Here is a 24,726-nt window from a genome sequence, read left to right on the forward strand (position 1 = left end):
GGGAAGTATCCTTCCACGGGAGGAATGACCTCTGACACCAGCTCTGGTTTGGGATTTTCTTTGAAGTCCAGGCTCAGCCTCTGGAGTCTCCTAACCCAACCTTGAAGCTCGCACTTGATGGGTGGAGTCCCTTAAAATTAAAGGGACTTTGAAAAGAAAAAAAGAGAAGGGATAAAGATACATTGGCCTGATTTTACCTGATTGTAAGCTCTCCACAAAACAGGGGAAACCTGTATTTGGTTCCTGAATACAAAGTGAGGTTTCCACTGATGAGAGAAGGAACACTGAGGACCTGAGAAGATATGGAAAATTCCAAGATGTATTGTCCACCTAATTTCCATAGTCAGTTTTAATTTTATGATGTAACTTTTAAAATGTTCCTGTTCCCTTGCCTGAGGCAGCCTTGAAGCATGAAAGTCTCCCAATCCTCATTTCCCTCCTCGTGATCTGAGAGCTGTTTTCTTTTTGAGACTTCCCTCAGGCAGGCTCCCCTACCTTCCCTGGTGTCCTCCCAAGCAAGGGGTCCACCGGGCCCATCAGATCGGTTTCTGGAGTTACAACCCTGTGCCACCCAGAGGAAATTCAACCCTTCCAGTGAATAACCAAGGTTGTTTGGGGTTTGTTTTCTTCGTTCAAATAACACACCTGGATTCCTAATTAGAGGTATTCCTGCCTGCTGGAACTTGGCAGAGCTTTGACCCCAACCCTTCATTTTAGAGATGGGGAAGCTGAGGCGCAGAGAGGCAGAGCGAGGTTTTTAACCTCAGAGCTATGAGAAGTCGAGTCAGGGTTAGCAAAGTAGGGTTACTCCTCTTACGGAGCTTGAAATGTAGTCTTAGTCACCTTCTCGCCCTCTCTTAAACCCTCCTACTCCAATTCTGAAGCCCCCTCTCCACTCCCTTCCACTGAAAATGTGGGTTTTAAGTGTCCCACAGGCCCACCCAGTCCTTGGGGTTGTGGAAAGGGGGAGTTTGTCCCAGGAGTAAAGAGGCACTCGTGACCGTGTCTGTTGGCATGCCTTCCTCCTGGCTGCAGGCCTTTGCTTTGGAAGAGCAGCTCCCTGGCTCCCAGCTGCACACCAGCCTGCACGTCTGCAGCCCGGCCGGGAGCCCAGCTCCAGGGTTCGCTGCTTGGGCTACATCAAATTGAACACAACCAGAGGACGTGTTGGAAACAAAGAACTGTGTTGTTGTTGTTACAAGAAAGGAGACAGGGAGATCACTCTGTCTCCCCAGGGGGTTAGTGCAGGAAGCCTTTACTGAGTATATTAAGGGGTGGGGACAGGGAGCTTACAGAGGCATTTTTGGTTCAATTGTACGTGCCTACCAGGTCAACATGCCAGGGCAAATACGGCACGTTCAAAAAATGGCAGAAAACTCCACCCACAGGAGGAGATCTTGGTATTAGAATGAGCTAAAGATAACTTTGAGAAGACTCTGGGGGCTTCTGGCCTAGGTCCTCATCCAGTCCTGCTCAAAGCGGTCACATCAAGGGCTGTCAGCACCTAGTGAGGGGCTCTCGGGCGAAACACCCAGTTGGCTGTTTCCTGGGCCGGGGCTGTTCGTTCTGCAAAACAAAACACATTTCTTCCCGGCTTTCGTCCCTCTCCTCCTCCCTTCTGCCCACTGTGTTCGGCCCTTTGGAGAGGGGCTCCGACACCCACCGCTGCTCCGTGGGCTTGACTTCGCTGCTTCACGCTGCCCTGCAGCGTCCCCCATGAGCCCTTCTCTTGTCTGGCCCGGCTCATCCCAGCTTCCCCCACACCCCCAGACTTGATAGTCGTGGGACTCCCCAGCCCTCGTCCTGTAAGGCACAGGGCCGATGAGTGCTCCGTAAATCTGAGCTCCTGTGATTAGCCTCACGTGCAGGGAATCACACGCACTGGACTGTCCCCCGTACGCAGAAGTCAAGCGTGAGTGGTCCTATTGCCAAAGGACCTCTTCCCAGGGGAGGCTCTGAGGGCACTTGAGTGGCGACTCGCAGAGCCTGACAAGGTCACAGAGAGGCCAGGGTGCCAGAAATATAGAGACAACAAGGTGGCAAGCACAGGCCGTTTCCATCACAATAGAAAGTGGGATCTAATGTTTCAAATCCGGTTTGCACAGAACTTCTCAGGCACCGGGCTGTTGCATGAAGTGAGGGGACCCCGGATCTCCTGGGCACTGACTGTGTGTCCAGTAGGGTCTCTGCAGCAGTGGTCAGGCTGGCCCCTCACCAGAATCCGTCGCCCAGGAAAACACTTGGCTCTCAGGGCCCACGGCGGTGAGGCAGGCATTCCTCAAGGTTACTTGGTAACCCCTTTTAAAAGTCCCCTCCTCCTCCCCTTCCCCCTGTCTCTCCCAGGAAACTTGCAAAGGCAGCAGTGATTTCTAGCCTGAGGAGTGTCGGCGAGGTCTCCTGAGGGCTGTAAGCCTGCCCCTGAAGACGCACGGCACCGCTTCCCGGCCTGAACACACGTACAAACCAGCTCCATGAGACAAACTGCTTTAAACTCCTTTCCAATTTACTACCAAACGACAGGGCAAGGGATCACAAAATTGCCTTCTGAAATAACATCTCCCTTTTCTGCCCCTGGGTTTTGCAGGCCTGGTTCTGACAACTCCTGGAGAAAAGAGAGGATCGGGGAGGAAAAACACCGAGTTCTACAGCCAGTTATGGTTCATCGTGTTAATGGCAATGCTGGGCTTGATCTTGTTGGCCATTTTTCTGTCTCTGATACTACAAAGAAAAATCCACAAAGAACCATATATCAGAGAGAGACCTCCCTTAGTACCTCTTCAGAAGAGAATGTCTCCACTGAGTGTCTATCCACCGGGGGAAACCCATGGGGTAGGTCTCTGAAGGCGGGCCCCATTTCCCTCTCCCTGGGCTAGTGCGTTTATGTAAAGGGAAATGTCTCCAGAGTCATAATAACAAGGGACTAGATGACAGTTATGTTTGACAAAATATGGGGACCACGGGAGGCCAATAGTGACCTTATTAAAAGAGGCCCCCAGAGCTTTCTTGTCCCTTCCTCCCTGTGAGGACACAGCAAGAAGACTAGACCCCCACCTGTGAACCAGAAAGCAGGCACCTAACAGACACTCAATTTGCCAGCACCTTGATCCTGGACGTCCCAGCCTCCAGAACTTGGGAAATAATTTCTGTTGTTTAGAAGCCACCCAGTCTATGAGATTCTATTAAAGCAGCCCAAGTAGACGAAGACACCTGGGAAAGCTTTTTAAAATGCCCTTGCCTGGGCCTTCTCCCAGAAAGTCTGATTTCATCACTTTTGGGTGGGGCCTGGGGATTGGTAATCTCCTTTTTTAACTCCAAAAGTGATTCTAAGGTGCAGCCAGGGATGAATATTTCTGTTCTAACGTTGTCAATCAGGGGATGGTGGAGAAGGCTGGTATGTTGAAATCAACGGGGGAATTTACAGATTATATAACTGTGCCCCTTGCGGGGATTAGAAATAAACAGGGAGTCTAGGGAGAGAGTAAAGTGCTCGCAGTGCTCAGTTTGTCCCCTGGCTGTGACACTCTGGGCCACCGAGGATGGATGGCTCCTCAGAGCTCCCGACCACCCAGTCCCAAGATAGGAGGTCAGAGGTCTAGGGGGTGAGGTCACACAAATGGTGGTGCAGGGAGATCGAGGCCCAGGGCACTCGTTGAAGGGGGAAATGTGACTGACTCAGAAGGTCCCCTCTGCGGTGTGGGGCTATGTCTACTCGGAGGAGGAAAGGCTGCAAGTTCTAACTCCCACCAGGCACCAGTCTTTTCTCCAAGCCATGTGTCCAAAGGGCTGCCTCTGCCTGAGAAATCACCTTGGCTGCAGTTTGCACAAAGGTTCCACATGAGCTAGTAGCCACCCAGTGCAGCTACAACTGTGATTGCCAGTTCCAATGTGGGCGGAGTTTCCCACAGCAAGCAATTCTCTGACACCCGGTGGGTGTCCTACAATTCAACTCAGTTCTGACACTACCTACGGGGAGAGATGGCGTCAGAGGTATTTCATGAGGTAAGGGTTCAGTTCCACAGGACGGTCCCCTCTCCCCAGCTGCAGACACCGGGTCACAAGTCCAGCCTGTCACCCGGGGTTCTGACAGACCAGCTACGGGTTAGAGTTTCCAGTGACCCCTCCTGGGGTTCAGTTCATTTGCTAGCGCGGTTCACAGAACTCAGGGAAACATTTTGCTCATTGGATCGCCAGTTTATTATAAAAGGAGAGAACCCAGGAACAGGCAGATGGAAGAGATGGATAGGACAGAGTGTAATAATGGAGGCTTTATCCCTTAGCCGCGATTGGTCAACACTGGCCATTGGCCACTGATTCAACCTCCAGTCTCTCCCCTCCTTAGAGGTGGGGGGTGAGCTGAGGTTGAGCGGGGACCGAAATTCCCACACCCTTATCACAGGGCCGGTTCTCCTGATAACCAGCCCCCAACTTGAGGTAGTTCCCAGGAAAATCACCTCATTAGCATGACAAAAGACACCTTTGTGGCTCTCATCTCTTAAGAAATTCCAAGGGTTTCAGTAGTCCTGTGCCAGAAATTGGGCTGAAGGCCAAATATATATTTATTATAAATGACAGTATCACAGCGGCACCAAATTATGCACAGAAGCCTGATCAAACTGCTTGAGTTGCAGCACTTCAAATAGAGAAAAGTCAACCAAAGAGCATTGTGTTCCATCCAGATCTCTTCATTTGTGCAGGACACAGCCACGAACAGTGTCGGAGGCACTGACAAAGGTGTATCGTGATGCCCAAGTAGTGAAAATGGGGGGCACCGAGGGGGAGTCACCCCTCTGATGCCCGTGGTTTGCGTGTGGGGCGGGGAGCAGCCAGGGGACAGTGACTTGGTGGTGGAGAAGTGGAGACAATGTCTCCCATGGCCTGGGCCTCAGCTCTCACCAACCACACCTCATCCCCCTCTCCTTGCTCTCCGGCCCTCCAGCCTCCTTCCTCCCGAGCACATCAAGCTCCTCTGGCTGGGCCATCGCTCCTGCTCTCCTCTTGGGTGGCTCACACTCTCACTTCATTCAGGTCTCTGCAGAGATGTCACCTCCCCTCCGTGAGAGATAGAATCCCCTGGCTTCTTGTCCACTAGTCCTTTTCCAGACAGCCATCACATGACACCGTGGCAGACACGCTTGTCCGACTCCTCGAATAGAATGGAAGCTCCCCGAGGGCAGGGATTTTGTGGGCCGTTTACTGCTGCACCTCAACACCCAGAACAGTGCCTCGCATCAAATATTTGTGAAATTAATGAACACTGAGTGGCCAGTTCAAACCAACAGCCATTCGCTTATGTTCAGGGTATAGTCATCAGAAGATTCTCCCTGAAGAGCAGACACTCTGAAGTTCCCCCTTGTTGAAGAGTAACTTTCTCTCTCTGAGGAAGCCGTGTTCTTCTGTTTATTTTTTAATGGTTATTTATTTTTGAGAGACACAGAGAGAGAGAGAGCACGAGCAGGGAAGGGGCAGAGAGAGAGACAGAGACACAGAATCCAGAGCAGGCTCCAGGTTCTGAGCTGTCAGCACAGAGCCCGACACAGGGCTCAAACTCACAAGCCACGAGATCATGACCTGAGCCGAAGTCAGACACTTAAGTGACGGTGCCACCCAGGTGCCCCATGGAAACCATGTTCTTAGACCAAAGATGTACCCCCACTTCTGGAATTCAGAAGTGCATGGAAAGGCCAAGAAGACCTGAGACATATCTAGCCTGGCGACGTCAGCTAAATCAACCCTGGGGTATACAGAGTGCATGGAGAACGTGGGAGGAAATTTCCAGAGCTCTGCGGGTACATCTACTCTGTAACATGAAGTGTGCTTCCAGGAAAACCTACCACATATCGTTAGTGTCTGTAACTCGTTTCAGGGGTCAAGTCTCCTGTCTCTTGACCCATACCCTACAGGCAGGCATCAGTGTCTCATAATCCTTGCCGAGGAGGAATCGAGTTTTGCCCAGTTGGCTAACTGAGGGGTCAAGAAGCAATCACATCATTCCAAATGGAAGGTACTCTGGATGGCACCATTGCTCATGGTCCTCTCGAGTCTTGTCAAGCTTTGTTTTGTCAAAGTGAGGCCCATGGACTATGAGTATCAGCATCACATAGGAGCAGGACCTGAATCTCGCGAGGAAGAAACCAAAGAAGCTGCCATTCCAACCAGCACTCGGGAAGTTGGACACACAACACTCCGAGAATAGCCATAAATGAATTAAAAATGTAATACATATGATACAATTCCCGTAAGCAGTGGGTGCAGTCCTATACCCAATAAAAATAGGTGGGACACATTGCGTGATTGCCCTTACGTGAGGCATCTAAAATAGTCCAACTCACGGAAGCAAAATAGAGTGACTGCCAGGCTGGGGGAGGAGGAAATGGGGAACCGCTAATTAGCAGGCATAAAATGTCAGTTATGCAAGGTGAAGAAGTTCTGGAGATGCACTGTGCAACATTGTACCTAATAACAATGCTGTATTGTCACCCAGTCTGTTAAGAGAGTAGATCTCGTATTAGCGTACTTACCACAGTAAGAAAACACAAAACACAAAAGAGGTAAGGGGTGCTGATTAGCCCTTACAGTTCCTGCCAAACCCAAGCCAAGCTGCTTCTGAGGCCAGATGTCCACTGGGACAGGCAGGCAAAAGAGTGGAAACACCCTACTCTCATATACCCCTCACCGTCAGGGGAAAGCAGAGTGGCTCCCAACTGGTTACTTTTGCGAAGTGGCCAAGCAAGGTGTGAGGAGAGGCAGGGGTGGTGGGGACTGGCTGGCTGCCAGGGGCTCTGGGCTCCCACATTGGCTCATCTTCAGTATTGAGGGTATTAGTCACAGGGCCCAGAGGGTTAGCAGAAGTGGAATCTGGAGTGTCCCAGGGCCCTGGGCAGTGTTCCCGGAACCCACTGTATCCTAAGTTAATCCTACCCAGGTAATAACTGGGTACTTGCAGGCCTCCTTCTGTTGCTTTTAAAAAACATTTTTGAACATAAGCTGGTGTCACGAAGTTGGGCACATAGAAGAATATTAGTGAAGGTTAACCAAACTAAAGAGAGGATAATTTGCATTATTAGAACCAAATAAAGAGCCGGTGTTGTTATCTATGGGGCCCCAGAATAAATGGGTAAGATTCTGAACAGGATCAAGCTGGAGTTACCTGCTCAGGGTCTCAGATCCACCTGTACACTTGGGTAGGTCAATGAGAGCTACCCCAGAAACACACACACACACACACACACACACACACACACACACACGACAAGCTCCTATCCCGGACACTCCTGTCCTCTGAATAGGTAAGAAACCTTTTGACACAAGACACGTACTGGCAAAGGATGTTAGGCTCCAATCTGACTTCACAGAGGAAACGGGGACAGAGATACCAGGGAATGAGAGAGGCTTTTATGATTTGTTAACATTTTCAAGACCACATAGCATCAAGTATAGCTAAGTTTAAGTGCAGGTTTGACTTACAGTTTACTTACTTGCCTGAAGATCCTCTCATGCTCTGCAACACTAAACAAATAACTCCAGTAGAACTCACCTGAAACACTAAGCCATTGCGTTCCACTCACCATGCAATTTTAATTGCAGAAATACACACACACACACATACACACACACACATACACACCCTGAGATGCATCTCAGAATGATTGTATGATTATGTCATTGTTGGAGAAACGCAAAGAATTTGTTTGATGGTAATTTTGTTTGTTCTAAACGCTGACTGATGCCTCCCTCTTTGTTCTCAGTTTGACTCTGTGGCTGATATATCTGATGTGTCAAGCAATGTTACCCTAAAAAGTTACACCATGCACTTGGAGGTACCTCGTGTGCTGCGTGAATGCATGATCTTGTGCATGATGCGTTGACTACACAATGAAAAGCAGGAACATTTCATTGATTGGAACAGCTAAATCAAACCTCAGATGCTTAGAGCAGCTAGATTTTCTTATGGCACATTCTAGGTTCTAATCACATAGTGCCTTTGTCTTTCTGATGTTAATACCAGACCTGATTTATTAATTTTTTAAATCATATTTTTATTTTTAATGTTTACTTACTTTTGAGAGAGCTATACGGTGCAAGTGGGAAAGAGGCAGAGAGAAGAGACAGAATCCGAAATAGGCTCCAGGCTCTGTCAGCACCGAGTCAGACACTTAACCAAGTGAGCCACACAGGTGCCTGGTGATTTATTAATTACTAAATTTTTTTAATGTTTATTTTTTTAGAAGGGGAGAGTGGGGAGGGGCAGAGAGAAGGGGGACAGAGGATCCGAAGTGGGCTCTGCGCTGACTGCAGAGAGCCCAATGCAGGGCTCGACCTCGCGAACCGTGAGAGCACGACCTGAGCCGAAGTTGGATGCTTAACTGACTGAGCCACCCGGGCGCCCCACAGACCTATTTTGATGGCTGAGTCTTATAACAAATAGAACAATATGAATGAGAAGAGAGGGTGGGGAGAGTCCATTTTCCTACACAAATCCAGGGATTTTAAAATATAATCCAACTGTGTTCACTTGGCAGCCATAAGAGACCATTGTTAACTTTGTTCTGGGAAAAGCGGTGATCTCAAGACACAGGCTCAGTGGTGACACTCATGAAGGGGTTACTTTGTTAACCGAACCTCTATCTCCTTCACCTCACCACTTTGCAATGCAGCCAGCCCTTGTCTCCAGGAAACAAGAGCCAAAGCGTTAGCGCATGAATTCTGTAGGTGCTAAGAACACTGATGTCTAATACAACTATTAGTTTATCATCTCACCCTTACCAAAAACCCAGGGGCCACGGTATTCCAGACAAGCTGTTCTGTAGGAGGAAATGGAGTGTTCCCTTCATTGACAATGTGTGACACATATTTTCCATCCCATTGCAAATCCATTTTCTTTAGACAGTAATCACCAACAGCAACTTTCTTTTCAGGGATTAGCTGATACCAAAATTCCCCGGTCTGGGACACCCATCAGTATCAGGAGCAACCGCAGCATATCCGTACTTCGGATCCCAAGTCAGAGTCAAATAAGCCAAACTTATTCCCAAGGCTCTCTCCACCGCAGTGTCAGCCAACTCATGGACTTTCAGGACAAGAAAGTCTTGATCGATGACTCATTGTGGGAAACCATCATGGGCCACGATAGTGGATTGGTGAGTGGGTTTCCTTATCCAGAGCCTTTCATCAACCCCCCAAAAGAACATTGGTAAATGGATGGCGTGGACCATCCTGTCCTCGTTGAATGCTGCCTCCCAGCACTTTGCATCCCTCCGACCATCTGCCCAAGTATTTTATAATGACCTACTTATTAGTGTTACTAAAATTGTTTGATGAACAGGGTAGAAACTTTGTCTCATTCTTTTTGCAAACATCAGATGCTCAAAAAAATGAATTCATCAAGTAGGTGGAGAGACAAACAGGCTATACTCTATTAACTCGGGCAGAAGGTGACTGGGAACATTGGAACTGGTCTACAACAACCAAAAAAAAAAAGTGCATCACCTTTTTCCTTTGGGTTTATGGTTAGAGGGGAAAATCTTTCTTTCAATAGGCTCAATGGTTCTTTTCCAAGAAACTCAGAAAATCATGATAAACAAAGGTATTACTGTTGATGAACTTCATCTCTCATAATTTCAGTCCAGTGGATACAAATAACTGACTCTTGGAAAGTTAACCTCATTAATATCTAATATTTTTTATAAGTCCCTAGTGGCTGGAATGGATAAAACCCTACAGTTTTTACCAACCATCAACCTTCTGCATTATGCCGACTACCTAGACATCTGCTGGAGAACTGTTCCTTTGGGGTGGTTAGCTAGGAAAGATCGCCAGCTAAGAACTCACCTGCTCTGCAGAGCAGACTGATTCACTTCCATGTCTCCCAACCGTCTGTTTCTGCCTTTAGAGTCTTCCTCTCATCTAAGTACTCAATTTTCCTTCGCTGAAAAGTTGAGGACTTCCACAAAGACTTTCTTAAGTAATGGCAAGGAATAGGGCAAGTTTCCCGGTTCCAGGTTCTAATCACAATGAAAAATGCACAGTCTTGGCTTGTTCAGGACAATGATCTACAATGTGCATTTTAAAATTGTGGGCCTGCTTGATATTGTTATGACTCTCGAGTTCCATGATTCCATTCCAGATCTAAAGATTCTAAATGGCAGGAATAATTACATCAGGCTGAAACCTAAAGGAATTGTTAATTGATCATATCTGACATGGAAAAGGACAAGTTTATAGGGGACAACATAACATATAGAGGGCTAAGATGCATGTGTGTCCTTACCTAAGGATATACAGTGGTTTTTCGATGGAATTGGGATCTTAAAACCATCATTTGGTTACAGAAGCCCCATTCTTCACTGTTATGCTATATTGCCGGTTTTGCTTGCTTTTGACAGTACTAGCAATAGACAATATGCAAAGCAGTTTAATGAAAATGTTCGAAGATGCAAAACCTGGAAAACAATCTGTTCGTTACAACCTTACAAACAATATTACTAGCCCTATTCAATAAATACAAAATACAGTAAGAGAGTGGGAAGCACAATAGCATGCATTGTCTCTTCTGCTCAGTTTGAATCAAATCTTCTTTTTAATGTTTGTTTATTTTTTTTTTAATTTTTTTTCAATGTTTATTTATTTTTGGGACAGAGAGAGACAGAGCATGAACGGGAGAGGGGCAGAGAGAGAGGGAGACACAGAATCAGAAACAGGCTCCAGGCTCTGAGCCATCAGCCCAGAGCCCGACGCGGGGCTCGAACTCACGGACCGCGAGATCGTGACCTGGCTGAAGTCGGACGCTTAACCGACTGCGCCACCCAGGCGCCCCAATGTTTGTTTATTTTTGAGAGAGAGAGAGAGAGAGAGCATGACCGAGAGAGGGGCAGAGAGAGAGGGAGTCACAGAATCTGAAGGAGGCTCCAGGCTCTGAGCACAGAGCCCGACGTGAGGCTCGAACTCACAAGCCATGAGATCGTGACCTGAGTTGAAGTCGGACGTTTAACCAACTGAGCCACCCAGATACCCCTGAACCAAATCTTAAGTATATAAATGTATATACATATGTGTGTGTGTGGATGTGTGTATAACATCCATGAATATAAATATAAAATAAAATATAATCTCTTCACTTGACAGATGAGGAAACTGAGGCTTAGAAAGTTAAAATACGGCACTTAATAACACTCAAATGACATTTTGGATTAGTCCGTAGTTCATGTGTACATGTGATCCTTTCAATTAGGTAAACTTAAGGCAGGACAATCTCAAACCATGCCTTAAGGATTTGAGCATAATACTAGCCTTTAACAAAATACTTACAGAGTACTTTTTATACTAAATTGATACCACTATCAATCAATGGCAACTACTACTGATAGCGAATGTCCTAACTCTGATGACTGGCTTATTTTTCAGTATGTAGATGAAGAGGACCTGATGAATGCCATCAAGGGTTTCAGCTCTGTGACTAAGGAACACACCACGTTCACCGACACCCACCTGTGAAGGATGGAAACTTGCAAGACATAAAGCTGAAAGGCGGGCCCCGTGCCCCGTCCCCGCTGGGTTATCACGGACAGACGCACTGTATACGCCAGAAAGAGTCATTGCTGGTTATTCTGTAATCTTTTAGAAAACCAAACAAAAACAAGGCTTATTTTTGAAGTTGTTCTTCTGTGATAGAGGTCTGTTTTTCAGAGGGTCTGAAATAAGGGGTACCATCGATATGAAAAAACTTATTTTGCTCTACTTACTTTGAGGAAGCTAAACGAGCCTGTGATTTTCACTTGGCCCAGTGACTCCATTGATTAAGTGGATAATCAGGGACAATTTCAAATCGGCCCACGGTCGTTACAAGTGAGAAACTAAGCAGTTCTTCTGAGAGGACGTCACTGCTGCTCCTTTCAATCCTTTATTCCCATGAAGTGACACGATCCTGGAAGAAACAGCAATTCTAATGATCACAGCTACAAAATAAAATCCCAGTTTCAGGCCAAGCTGAATCAGTTAGAGAAAAACAGACTGCCGTGGTGGATACACACTGAGCGGAAGGTTCAATGTAATTACAGTGTTTAATGCTAAGTACTCACCAAACGTAGTTTTTTTTTTAAAAGTACACACCAAATTTTGGCAGAGCACCACATAAACTTACAAATCTGTTCTTGCATTTATGAATCTTCTGAAAGTCTAAGGACTAAAGAACTATTTCCCACATATTTTATATAGTTTTGAAACTCCAATCAATACTTTCCATATAATCCTGTCAATTGCATCCCCAGGCATACTGACATCGTCAGCTTTGCACCTTTCACATGGAAACCACTGTTCTATTTGCAACATTTAATTAGCCTGTAGAATTTAAAAAGAAGTTTCGTGCTCCTCCCAGCTTTGGAAGTGTTTCACTTAACATTTGTATGTAGACACAAGATGATACCTGAGCATATATGTCATATGTATATACGCGTATGTGTCTATTACTCCGTACTATAGCCCTTCATTTCGGAGAACTCACTATTTTAGCCCTAGAATCACTAACAGCAGATGATATTCCCCAGTACCAATTGCCATGGGTCAACAGCTTCTGGTATCTGCTCTAGTTGGAGCACGAAGTCATTGGTGAAAGTCCTAGACCAAGAAATTTTTTTCCAAGTCATCAACATTAAATTAAAGGTATTTGTTCTTCATGGAAAACACTAAAAAATACTGTCTTTCTTATTCTTAAAAGAGCTATGTAATGATTCCGGAAAGTTATTTTGTGTCTATAGGTCGCATACACAATTGTCAGACATTATTTTGTGAGTTAATCCAGAGGTAGGTGGATTTTCCCAAGGCTAAAGTGGCAAAAATTTATAACATAAGGGATACCCTTGTTCTGCCTCAAGTCAGATTGTGGACTTTGGGGGTACTGAGGCTTTAACTCAGTCTGTGGAAGAACAGATCCTCAGACTGACCAACTCCTGACAAATCTTGCCAACTCTAAGTGTCAAAAGCACAGGCCAGTGTTAAACAGCACTTCTGCTCCCTCGTGAGAACTACTGTAAGCAGACAAATCTGCAACATTTGTGCACCCTTGCAGTGGATGTACAAATTATAAGATTCTTTTCTTTAACCTTTTTTTTTTTTTTTTAACTTTCTAAAATGGAAACACAGGATTGGCTAGTTTACTGGTTTTAATTGCATTTGATGATTCCGGGTCAAGTGGTTGTTTAAAGCTGGCCCAAGTGAGCCTCAACCAAGGTTGAGTTTCTGATCACATGAGCTACTTCAGGTACATAGGGAAGAAGAGCTCTTCTCCAGTTGTGAAGTTGCACTCTATCCTTGGTCTACTCTTCTGCAAATATAATTTGGTGGATTTACATTGAGCTCTTCCCCATTTTTGAAAAATTAACCAGATACCTTTATCACAGTTTAAAATTCGACACGAATAGAGAACTGCAGGGCATTTTTATATTAAATCATTATCCATTTAATCTAATTAGACATTTAGCTATTACAGGAATTCATTTAGCTGAAACATTTACATTTTGATCCCATAGCTCAGAATGGACAGAAGCCTGTATGGCTCCCACCAAGAACACTGCCCCCTGCAACATTCTAAACCTTACTTTCACATTGTTCAGAGAAGCAGCCCAAGATTTTGTTATTTTAAGGCGTATTGTGGGCCAACTTTCATTTCACAGTGTAGACTCATCCCTAGAGATTGATTCAATTGTCTGCCATGAGGCTAAGTCATCAGTATTTTTAATGTTTTTGAGAGACAGGCAGAGCGCAGGGCGGGGGCGGGGGGGGGTGGGGAAGCGGCTGCAGAGAGAGAAGGAGACAGTATCTGAAACAGGCTCCATCCAGGCTCTGAGATGTCAGCACAAGAGCCTGACGCGGGGCCGGAACTCGTGAATTGCGAGATCATGAACTGAGCCGAAGTTAGTTGCTTAAACTGAGCCACCCCTGAGGCATCAGTACTTTAGAAAGCTTTCCAGTGTTCTAGTTTGAAAGCCAGTGATGTAAAGCCACCTGGAAGAACTCATGCGGCTGGCGCTATGCACAGGGACTATATTCCTTGGCACACCGTTTCTCCTTTAGAGCGAACAATGACCAGTTCTTTATGGATCCCTTTAAATAGGTTCTAAATCTCCTGAACTCAGGTCTTACCACTAGTACAGGCCACATTCTCGGGTTCAGAACTACGGTTATTCCTAATACTAACTCTTTGCTAAGAGTCTGTAGCTATATTTATAAGCTCTATTAAAAATTGTATTTATAGATGATCTGTTGTCATTTCCACTAAATGGAAAACCTAAATATGTCAGTGTATCTTATGCTGATCCAAAAATCATGTTAACATCAATATAATTCAACTTGAACAACCTGTAAATAAAACATAGGCCAGATGGAATAATCCGGTGATAAGGAACTTAATTATATCACGAGTAGTTTATTTCCATCGCACAGATATCATGTAAACTTGTCTAAAAGTTGGTTTGCTTAATTTTAAAAAGTAAACCAAGTTTATTAGTGAAAAAAACCACTCTAACAGCTCTGAGTTATATTTACAACTAACACATAAATAACAATGATAAAGCTGAACCCATTTAAGAAAACAGGATGCTCCGTATAATCTCAACTCCTGATTGTACATTAGAATCAACTGTGGTACTTTTCCCAAAGCAAGAGTCCCCCCACCAGATTGGAGGGAGGCCTGGGCAGGTGTACACGTATAACCTGAGGTCATCCTGGTGTATAAGCCTAGATGAGAAAGCCAGACAAGACCACAGGCTCCTGAAACAGGCAGCACGGGTTCAAAGTTGGCTCAGTAGCTCACAAGCTTTGTGGCGGTTATTTCTCCTCAGTGGTCTCCTCTACGAAATGAGGACAGCAATCCTACCCAACCGGTATGATGGCACTTCTGAGTACTGCTTTGAAGTACAGAATTACTTGAAATACTCTCATCATGAGAATTAGAATGGTTCTCATTTGTCATTGAACACAAAGTATATAGACTCATCTCAATTTTTTTTTCCTTTGGGTCACAAAAACCATAATGAGGTAGGTACAAGGAAAACACGCATAGCAGGGGTCATCTGCTCAAGGTCACAAAGTTAAGTGTCAGAAGACTCAAAACCCATGTCCTAACATGAAGGTTCAAATTCCCGTAAGTGAAAGAGATCAAAAAGATCTGACTCATAGTATACTGCAACCCGTGGTATAGTGAGTTGCCTATTTATGGGATTTTACTATAGAATAGTCTCCCCTAGCCCCCCCCCCCGGCCTTTTTTAAAATTTTTAACATTTATTTATTTTTGAGAGACACAGCATGAGCAGGAGAGGGGCAGAGAGAGAGGGAGACACAGAATCTGAAGCAGGCTCCAGGCTCTGAGCTCTCAGCAGAGCCTGACACCGGCCTCGAGCTCACAAACTGCAAGATCACGACCTGAGCTGGAGTCAGATGCTTAATGGACTGAGCCACCCAGGCGCCCCCACCCCTGGCCTTTTATTAATGGAAAAGGCTGGGTAAATCCTCAAAAATTTTTCTTTCATTTTCTCACTTGCCCCCACAACTTTTACAGGACAGTGATAATGAGAAAGAAGGGTATGGAGAGAATTACAAATCCTTGGTAATATGGAAATTATGCTCGGCCAAACATTTTCCCTCCACGATAACGTACATTAGCTTCCACGCATGTTCCCTCCCCCTTTCTTACTGCAGGAAGAAGACATGAACAACCACATGCAAGTGTACTTCAAACAGGCCTTCTATTCCCTAAATAACCAAGAACCCATAGTCTTATTTAATCGTTTTTATTAGACTTAATTGATAAATAAATACAAGAGAACTGTTGTGAAATCACGAGCAATAAACTTTAAAGAATTTATTTCAGCTTCACTCACTTGTATTTCTTGGAATGAGAATATATACATTATTCATCAATAAATGCTTAATGCTTTAAATTTACAATTACCCTATATGCAGAAACTTGAAAATGATGCCAATTAAAAGAAAAAAGTACAAAAATTTGTCTTTTGTTCTTACAATTCAAAGTATATTTTAAAATAATACTTTTACAGCAGCCAAAACCTTTAACCAAAAATTGAGAACTGCGATTTCATAAGCTTAACAAAATGGCCACATTCTAACTTGATTATCTTTGTTATTAACAGTGGGGGAAAAATACGGTGTATCCTAAATAAAACAAGGCAGGCTAACAACTAGTACAGCTTCCCTTCTGGGCACTCAAAAGCTCGATCCTGGATTATTATTTTTACTTCACCTGTTCAAACACAGACAACTGCTCCAACTTTAAAGGAAGTTTAAATGGATGTTCGGTATTTAACATGGATGATGCTTGGTAAAACTTAAGAACTCCAAAAATGAGAATCAGATAATGACCCACAATTTAAAAAAAAATACCCTAAGGGACTGACTACTATAGTGTTATCTGGTGTTCAACATCAATAGTGTTTTTTGAATTAGGTGATATTTTTTCACAAACATAGCACCTCATTAAATATCTGGTAAACACTTGGCAATCACAATAAGTGTTGGGAGACTAAATTCCAAAGAGAATTAACGTGATTCGCGTAACATAACATTGCAAGACAAATCTCAAGCATTATCAAGGTTAGGAACGCACTGTTGGTCCCCGTGCCCTCAAAGGATGCTCACCTATTGTGGGCACTATCTTAGTAAGACTCGGTACTTTGCTTCCAAAATCTGGAGAGTAACGAAATATTGACATGGACTCTTGCTTTTTTTTTTTTTTTTTTTTTTTTTACAAACAATCTGTTAAATGTACTTGTAAAACTAAAAAAACTTTCCAAAAGGTCAAAAGAGATATAATTATTTTCTCTCCTTACTCCAGGTAATTCTGTTTAAAAAGATATTGAATGAACTCCAGTTTTAATTTGCAAAGTTTTGGTGTAAAAGCTAATGTACTGAAATCCAGTAAAGTGTTCAACTTTTGTCTAAATTAACAAAACTACTATTCATTTTGGTGAGTTCTCACAAGCTGTACTCTTGACCTGAGGAATCACTCTTTTTGTGCCGAGGAGACGGAGTGGTCTTTGTAGGAGACGGGGACGCAGTACCAGGTGAGTCAGTTCCTCCATCGGAAGTACTTGGTGATGATGCCAGATACGGAACTTTCTTTCTTCCAAGGAATCCTCCTCCTTCAAATCCCCCTTTCTTCCTTAACTCCATTTTATTTTCATTTTCTTCTTCTGATGACCTTTTCTTAGATTCCAGACCTTCAGCTACTTTATGCACTTCCAATCCACTATCTGATTCTCTCAAACTTTTTACTTCTGTTCCAGGAGACTTTCTCTCTGATACACTACATTCCCCCGTTGCCCGCTTTACTTCGGCTTGTATTGGACCCAAGTTACCATTTTCAGGGACGGCTCGTTCTACATTTCTGTTCAAATTAACAGTCTGGAAGTCCCTATAACTGTGAAAGCTCTCAGTCCTCCTTGCTCTTGCTAACAAAGGACTCTCTCTGTAAGGCCTCATGGAACCATAAGTAGCTGCTTCGTGGACAGTCTCATGGTGCTGGAGCTGAAGGCTGAAATACATACAGGTTTTATAAAAGATTACAGTTCAGAAAAAATTACAGTTCAGATTACTTTCTGGGATTTTTCAGGGGCACATCTCATTAACTAAACTACAATGAAAAGGTATTATTTAAATATATAAAGAATGCATATCCTCATTTCTATATATAAAAATTCACTTAAGTACTCTATATATTATGGATTAGTGTGTGTGTAGGTGTGTGTATGCTTATCAAATCACCAATGCAAATAATAACATACATATATTCAGTGAATCTGAATTTCTGAATAGCTGAAAAACGCTGGGGGAGGAAAAAAAAAACCTTTCAAACCAATATGGAACCAATATAATTTAGTCTTTGGTCCTGAATCCAAATTTTGGAATTTTTAAAAATGTGGTAACCAGAAGACATACAATGCTCCTGTATCGGAAGTACAGAATAACCAAACAAAGCTTACACAGATGATGTAATCGCTTCAATTAATATCTCCCTGAGGCAACAGGAACAAAAAATCCACACACTATTCGAGGTGACATGTGTTTTTTCCATCTCCTTTGAATGAACTCTTGATCACATAATAGGCAACCAAACTGGCAGCAATTCACAAAGTAAGTTAAAAAGAAAAAATGGTTTTTAAATTTTTAAAGTTTATGTATTTATTTTTGAGAAAGAGAGAGAGAAAGAGAGAGAGAATTCCAAGCAGGTTCCATGCTGTCGGCACAGAGCCCAATTCACAGCTCGAACTCACCAACTGTGAGATCATGACCTGAGTGGAAATCAAGAGTTGGCCACTTGGGGCGCCTGGGTGGCGCAGTCGGTTAGGCGTCCGACTTCAGCCAGGTCACGATCTCGTGGTCCGTGAGTTCGAGCCCCGCGTCGGGCTCTGGGCTGATGGCTCAGAGCCTGGAGCCTGTTTCCGATTCTGTGTCTCCCTCTCTCTCTGCCCCTCCCCCGTTCATGCTCTGTCTCTCTCTGTCCCCCAAAAAATAAATAAACGTTGAAAAAAAAAAAAATTAAAAAAAAAAAAAAAGAGTTGGCCACTTAACCGACCAAGCCCCCAGATGCTCTGGAAAAAATGTTCTTCTATAAAAAGAGCCAGATATGCTTATAGATGAGAAATTTAGTAAAATGTTTTTAAAAAAACTGAGTCAACAAAGTCAGAATTAAAAATGTGCCTTGAAAAATGATTCTTTCAACAACTATGTGATTACAGTATCTCAGCCAATTTTCCCAAAAGCAATCAATTCAACTTATAAATACAATTTACGACTCTTTAACCTACCTAGAATTTGATTCACGGAGACGGCTGTGCTGAACCACAGAAGTTGCTGGACTGATGTTAGGAGTAGCACAGCGAGATGTGCTCAGGTCACACTGATCCAGTAATTTGAGTAGCTCTTCTTCAGTCGGACCACCTACATCTTAGGAAAACACACGCTCATTTTATCATCACTTCTGTCAAAAGCGTATTACCCTGCGGACAAACAACTTCCCACATGGAACCTACCCTTCTCTTCACTTTTGCTAACCATATCCATCGCCGTAGTCAGATCCCACATCTGAATGCTGCCATTTGTATGGCCTGTGAATAGGTAGCGCCTTGGCCTTGAGCCCATCCTACTGGATCCCTCACATTCTCTCACTGTAAATGAGGATATTGTTGTACAGTCAACAGCCTGGATCTCACAGATTCTGCAAAAAATATTGTATAGTTGTAAACCACGGGGGGCAAGTAACACGTTGCAATTCAGATTTTTGAAATTGCTTATTAGCAAATTAGAGCTGACTATTCTATGTATTTAAAACAGATCTAAAAAGTTCAAGGCAAGTCAACAGAAATAAGATTCAAGCCTTGTTTCTTTGAGTCTATAGAAAAGGCTGTTATAAAACAACATATTTAAATAATTATGAAATAAAGCAAATCATTTAAGTCAACCTTAAAAACAGAAAGAACCTTGATGGGAACTAATTCTTGAAAAGGAAGTTATAAACTAAAAAGGCAGAAACAAGAGCAAGTAGGCATGATACTGGAAAAGATCTTGAGAAATCATTTAAAATGTATGTGGAAATTCAAGTCTGAAACCAGAAAAAAAAAATGTACAGGTGTATGGAGAGGTCTAAGTAGTATCCTCCATTAAGATAAGATTCTTAACTTTTTTAAAGGATTTTTATAACTATTTCACTGATTTTCATAAAGGACAAAAGGACCTAGAAAGAGCAATTATCACTTACATTTGACAAATAAAACAAACAAGGAATAATGTCAGCAAATGATTTGTCAAAATCGTGTAAAAGTTGACTGCCTTATGCTTGACTGAATTATTTACCCCAGACTACTTCAAAACGAAGAGGCTTATTGAATGAATGAATGAATGTATGAATAAGTAAATAAATAGTACCAGGCAAATGCAAAGTCAAAAAGTAAAGGAGGGGTGCCTGGGTGGCTCAGTGGGTTGAGCATCTGGCTTCGGCTCAGGTCATGATCTCACCGTTGGTGAGTTCAAGCCCCGCGTCGGGCTCTGTGCTGACAGCTCAGAGCCCAGAGCCTGCTTCAGATTCTGTGGCCCCCTCTCTCTCTGCCCTACCCCTGCTTGTGCTCTGTCTCTGTCTTTCAAAAATGAATAAACATAATAAAACAATTTTTTTTTTTAAATAAAGGAGGAAGGGGAAATACCATACTTATCAGTGTGGGAAACACAGAATATGAAGCATAGCTGAGCCTCCTGGCAAGCATGGATAAAATGATGAGGGGAGAAGGGTTAATTACTGGACATCCACATATAGTGATAGAGGCTATCCTACTCTCATTCCCAACCAAAGGGAAAAACTTTCAATATTTTACCACTGTGTATAAAGTTTATTATAATTTGTTCTGTAGGCATTATTTATCAGATTAAAAAATCTGTCCTTTATTTTAAGCACTAAGATTCTTTTTTTTAACCATAAATGGGTGTGAAACTGTGAAATGTTTTTTCCTCTTCTTAACATAGTGAATTTACATTTTTAGTAATACCTATAAATTGATATAAAATATTTTTAAAATCTAAATTACTGTTCACATTTAAAACCCAATAAATCAAAATAAAATGACACAATACAAACCTACGTGCTTGAAAACAAACATGATTTTGCTTTTTGTTTTTCCTATGGGCTAGATTCCTTAGGATTGCTTCTTCCTTTAAATGCTGACAAGGTTTTTTCCCTGCCCACTTTCAATAAAACTTTTTCTTTTTTTTTTTTTTTTTTTTTTTTATTTTTATTTTTGGGACAGAGAGAGACAGAGCATGAACGGGGGAGGGGCAGAGAGAGAGAGGGAGACACAGAATCGGAAACAGGCTCCAGGCTCTGAGCCATCAGCCCAGAGCCTGACGCGGGGCTCGAACTCACGGACCGCGAGATCGTGACCTGGCTGAAGTCGGACGCTTAGCCGACTGCGCCACCCAGGCGCCCCTGAATAAAACTTTTTCATTTCACTTCTCAGTATTAGGAAACTGAATGACTTTTACTTTTTAATTTATTTTTTTAATTTTTTTTAACGTTTATTTATTTTTGAGACAGAGAGACAGAGCATGAACGGGGGAGCGTCAGAGAGAGAGGGAGACACAGAATCTGAAACAGGCTCCATGCTCCGAGCTGTCAGCACAGAGCCTGACGCGGGGCTCGAACTCACGGACCATGAGATCATGACCTGAGCCGAAGTTGGTCACTCAACCGACTGAGCCACCCAGGCGCCCCGAAACTGAACGACTTTTAAACAAAAGCTTTACTTAGCATTAGCCTCATAAAGGGATTTTTTTTTTTTAATGCTTATATATTTATTTTGAGACAGAAAGCGGGAGCAGGGGAATGGCAGAAAGAGAGGGAGAAAGAGAATCCCAAGCAGGCTCTGTGCTGTCAGTGCAGAGCCCCATGATGGGGCTCGAACTCACCAACTGTGAGATCATACCTAAGCCAGATCAAGAGTCAGATGCTTAACCTACTGAGCCACCAGGCACCCCATAAAGGGTTGATTTTCTATTTAATTCTACAAAGTATTTTTTTAAATTTTTTTAAACATTTATTTATTGTTGAGACAGAGAGAGAGCATGAGCAGGGAGGGACAGAGAGAGAGGGAAACACAGAATACGAAGCAGGTTCTAGTCTCTGAGCTATCAGCACAGAGACTGACGCAGGGCTCGAAATCAACGAACCGCGAGATCCTGACCTGAGCCGAAGTCGGACACTTAACCAACTAAGCCACCCAGGTGCCCCCAAAGTAATTTCTCATTATTTTTATAAATATAACTCTTCCTGTGGAATCGTGAATTTAAAAATTATAAAATTTGTTCTGTCATGCAGAGACTGTAGATGATAACACACTGCCACTGTTTAACCTAACAGAGGAGGGAGGACATTAGAATTGAACAAGGATATGAAACACATTGTCAGAGGCTGTTATGCAGCAGTTTTAATACATGTTTGACGGCACCTTCACTAATATGCAGAGAAAATGATGAATCATGGTGATTTATAACATTTCTCAAGATAATAATCTGATCTCTAACTACATTACAGGCTTCTAATACATTTTCTTAAAAAGAAAAAGGTAACAAAAGTGGTTTAGTACTTAAAAATCATTCTCTAGAATCAACTCATTTAACACTTGCTGATGACTATATGCAATGAACTTTGATGGAAAAAAAATTTATCATCTCCAAGAGTTTTTTGTTCATTAACATATTAGGAAATGAGAAACCACATGCTGAAGGGGAACAAGAGCAGTAGCATTAGTAACATTAGTATGAAAATCCATAACCTTCTTAATGACTACTAGGTATGAATTCCACCTTTTTCACTTGTTTGGCATGCAAAAAAATTTGTTTTTATAGAAGAGAAATGTACACGTCAATCTGTTTGAGGTTTGAGGCTATATATAGTAATTTAAAAGAAGTACAATTTCACTCAAATGTTAAAAGTAAGGGGAAACTAATTTCTATTGGGCATCTGTTACAGTCTGGAACCACGAAAGATATTTCATGTTTTTAACTCATTTTATCTTAATGACATCCTTCCAAGGTAGTTGAACCTTATTTTATAAAGAAACTGGGGGCTCAGAGAAACAAAGTAACAAGTTGAATTTATGCAGCTAATAAGAGGAAGTGCCAAAATCAGAATTTAACTCAGCTGTCTGCCATCAAATTCATGGGTTCTTATTGTTTTATCACCCATCCACAGTCTTCTTAAAAACCTTAAAAAAATCCTAGAAGATTAAGTACTAAATATACTGTCTTAATTTTAAGCTAAAAAGATCCAAGGTAATGACTAGATTTCTTTTTTCAACAATTTGCTTCTGGTAGTACTTTTTATCAGTATGTCAAATTACACGTTTTTTTTTTTTCTTTTTTTTAAGACAAAAGTGACTTCTGAATACAAATAAAGTTTTACCTTTTCCCAGTAGATGAGAGTCTTACAAACAGTTTGTTGGTGATGGGAACAACTTTCTGGATAAACACCTGTTGATCATCTCGTTCTCCAAAAGGCCCTTGGGTCAAAAAACAGACAATGTCAAAAGAAGTTAACTGAAATCCATTGGTTTCACTGAACAACAGAAATGTCAACACCAAAAAAAAAAAAAAAAAAAAAAAAAAAAAAAAAAAAGGCATTTTTCACACCTGTCAACACCTGGCCTTATAGTCCACATCCCAGTCAGACAGAAAGTGCAGTGCTGCACATACTCCAACTTGCAATAAACATTTTTTAAAGAAATATATAATATTTCAAATTCTATTTTATGCACTCAGCCTATTAAAGCTGAAGGCATTAATGTGCTGAAGACTATACATTTACAGCACTAGTACAAGACCTGTTAAAATACAGGTTCTACATCTATCATCTTTGAGAATGTGTGCCATTTCTTATAACTTCAGAAAAAGTACACATAAATAAAATTAGTTTATGTATGGACTTTACTCTTTCTTGAAAAACCAAATGCAGAATCTTAAGAAATAAAGGGTGACTTCATTAAATAGAATTTAATTGGGCGCCTGGGTGGCTCAGTCGTTGAGCATCCAACTTCGGCACAGGTCCTGATCTCATGACTTGTGAGTTCGCTGGCTTCAGATTCTGTGTCCCTCTTGTGCTCTGCCCCTCTCCCGCTCATGCTGTGTGTGTCTCTCTCTCAATAGTAAACATTAAAATAATAAATAAATAGAATTTAATTAACTAGAAGAAGCCTGTTGTATCCCACAAGGTTTTCAATGTAAAAAGATTCTTGTACCCCAATGTTTATAGCAGCACTTTCAACAATAGCCAAATTATGGAAAGAGCCTAAATGTCCATCAACTGACGAATGCATAAAGATGTGGTTTATATACATACAATGGAATACTACTTAGCAATGAGAAAGAATGAAATCTGGCCACTTGCAGCAATGTGTACAGAACTAGAGAGTGTTATGCTAAGTGAAATAAGTCAGGCAGAGAGAGACAGATACCATATGTTTTCACTCATAGGTGGATCCTGAGAAACTTAACAGAAGACGATGGGGGAAGGGAAGGGGAAAAAAAAAAGTTACAGAGAGGGAGGCTGGCAAACCATAAGAGACTCTTAAATGCAGAGGACAAACTGAGGGTTGACGGGGGCTGGGGGAGAGGGGAGAGTGGGTGATGGGCACTGAGGAGGGCACCTGTTGGGATGAGCACTGGGTGTTGTATGGAAACCAATTTGACAATAAATTATATTTAATATAAAAATAAATACATAAATGCTAAAAAAAATAAAAAATAAAAAGAAAGATTCGATTATTTTTATTTTATTGTACTTGGCAAAGCAGGTATATGGCTCATATATTTTAGAAAGATTCTGAACATTATAAAAAATGTGTTTCATGAAAAATTAAAAAAAATTCTAGCAGTTCTTGTTTCTCATCATACTCATTAGCTAAAATAATACCAACTCATTGTTCACAAATGTATGTGATATAGGATACAATTTCATCTTAAGTGAATCATACCTAATTAATAAATGCAACAATAACACCTTTATCAGTTAGCAAATACATTATGGTTACTATGTGCCACAGTAAACGCTCTGCACATAACTCATTTTAATCATCATACATAAGGGATACACTATTATGATCTCCATTTTACAGATAAGAAAACTAAGGCACCAAGAGATTAGTTAACCAAAGACCTCAGAGGTCCTACCTAATGGA

At 42.4% G+C, this 24,726-nt stretch overlaps 2 protein-coding genes across 2 annotated transcripts in view; one reads left to right on the forward strand and one right to left on the reverse strand.

Moving 5' to 3' along the window:
- The window catches only part of USH2A (usherin), a 754,837-nt gene extending 743,347 nt beyond the window's left edge, over positions 1-11,490 (forward strand). Inside the window, exons 69-71 of the mRNA XM_047077230.1 lie at positions 2,585-2,829; positions 8,916-9,137; positions 11,401-11,490. Coding sequence (XP_046933186.1) covers positions 2,585-2,829; positions 8,916-9,137; positions 11,401-11,490 — 557 coding nt within the window. The remainder of the gene's footprint in view (positions 1-2,584; positions 2,830-8,915; positions 9,138-11,400) is intronic.
- Positions 11,491-15,746: 4,256 nt separating this feature from the next.
- The window catches only part of KCTD3 (potassium channel tetramerization domain containing 3), a 54,450-nt gene continuing 45,470 nt past the window's right edge, over positions 15,747-24,726 (reverse strand). The window contains exons 15-18 of the mRNA XM_047076561.1: positions 22,956-23,052; positions 19,039-19,223; positions 18,814-18,952; positions 15,747-17,540 (exon numbers count right to left, since the gene is read on the reverse strand). Coding sequence (XP_046932517.1) covers positions 16,982-17,540; positions 18,814-18,952; positions 19,039-19,223; positions 22,956-23,052 — 980 coding nt within the window. The 3' untranslated portion in view covers positions 15,747-16,981. The remainder of the gene's footprint in view (positions 17,541-18,813; positions 18,953-19,038; positions 19,224-22,955; positions 23,053-24,726) is intronic.

This window comes from Lynx rufus, unplaced genomic scaffold (assembly GCF_022079265.1).
Source record: "Lynx rufus isolate CCGP_SWC_20201006 ecotype Redwood Valley unplaced genomic scaffold, mLynRuf1.p SCAF_15, whole genome shotgun sequence".
NCBI lineage: Eukaryota > Metazoa > Chordata > Mammalia > Carnivora > Felidae > Lynx > Lynx rufus.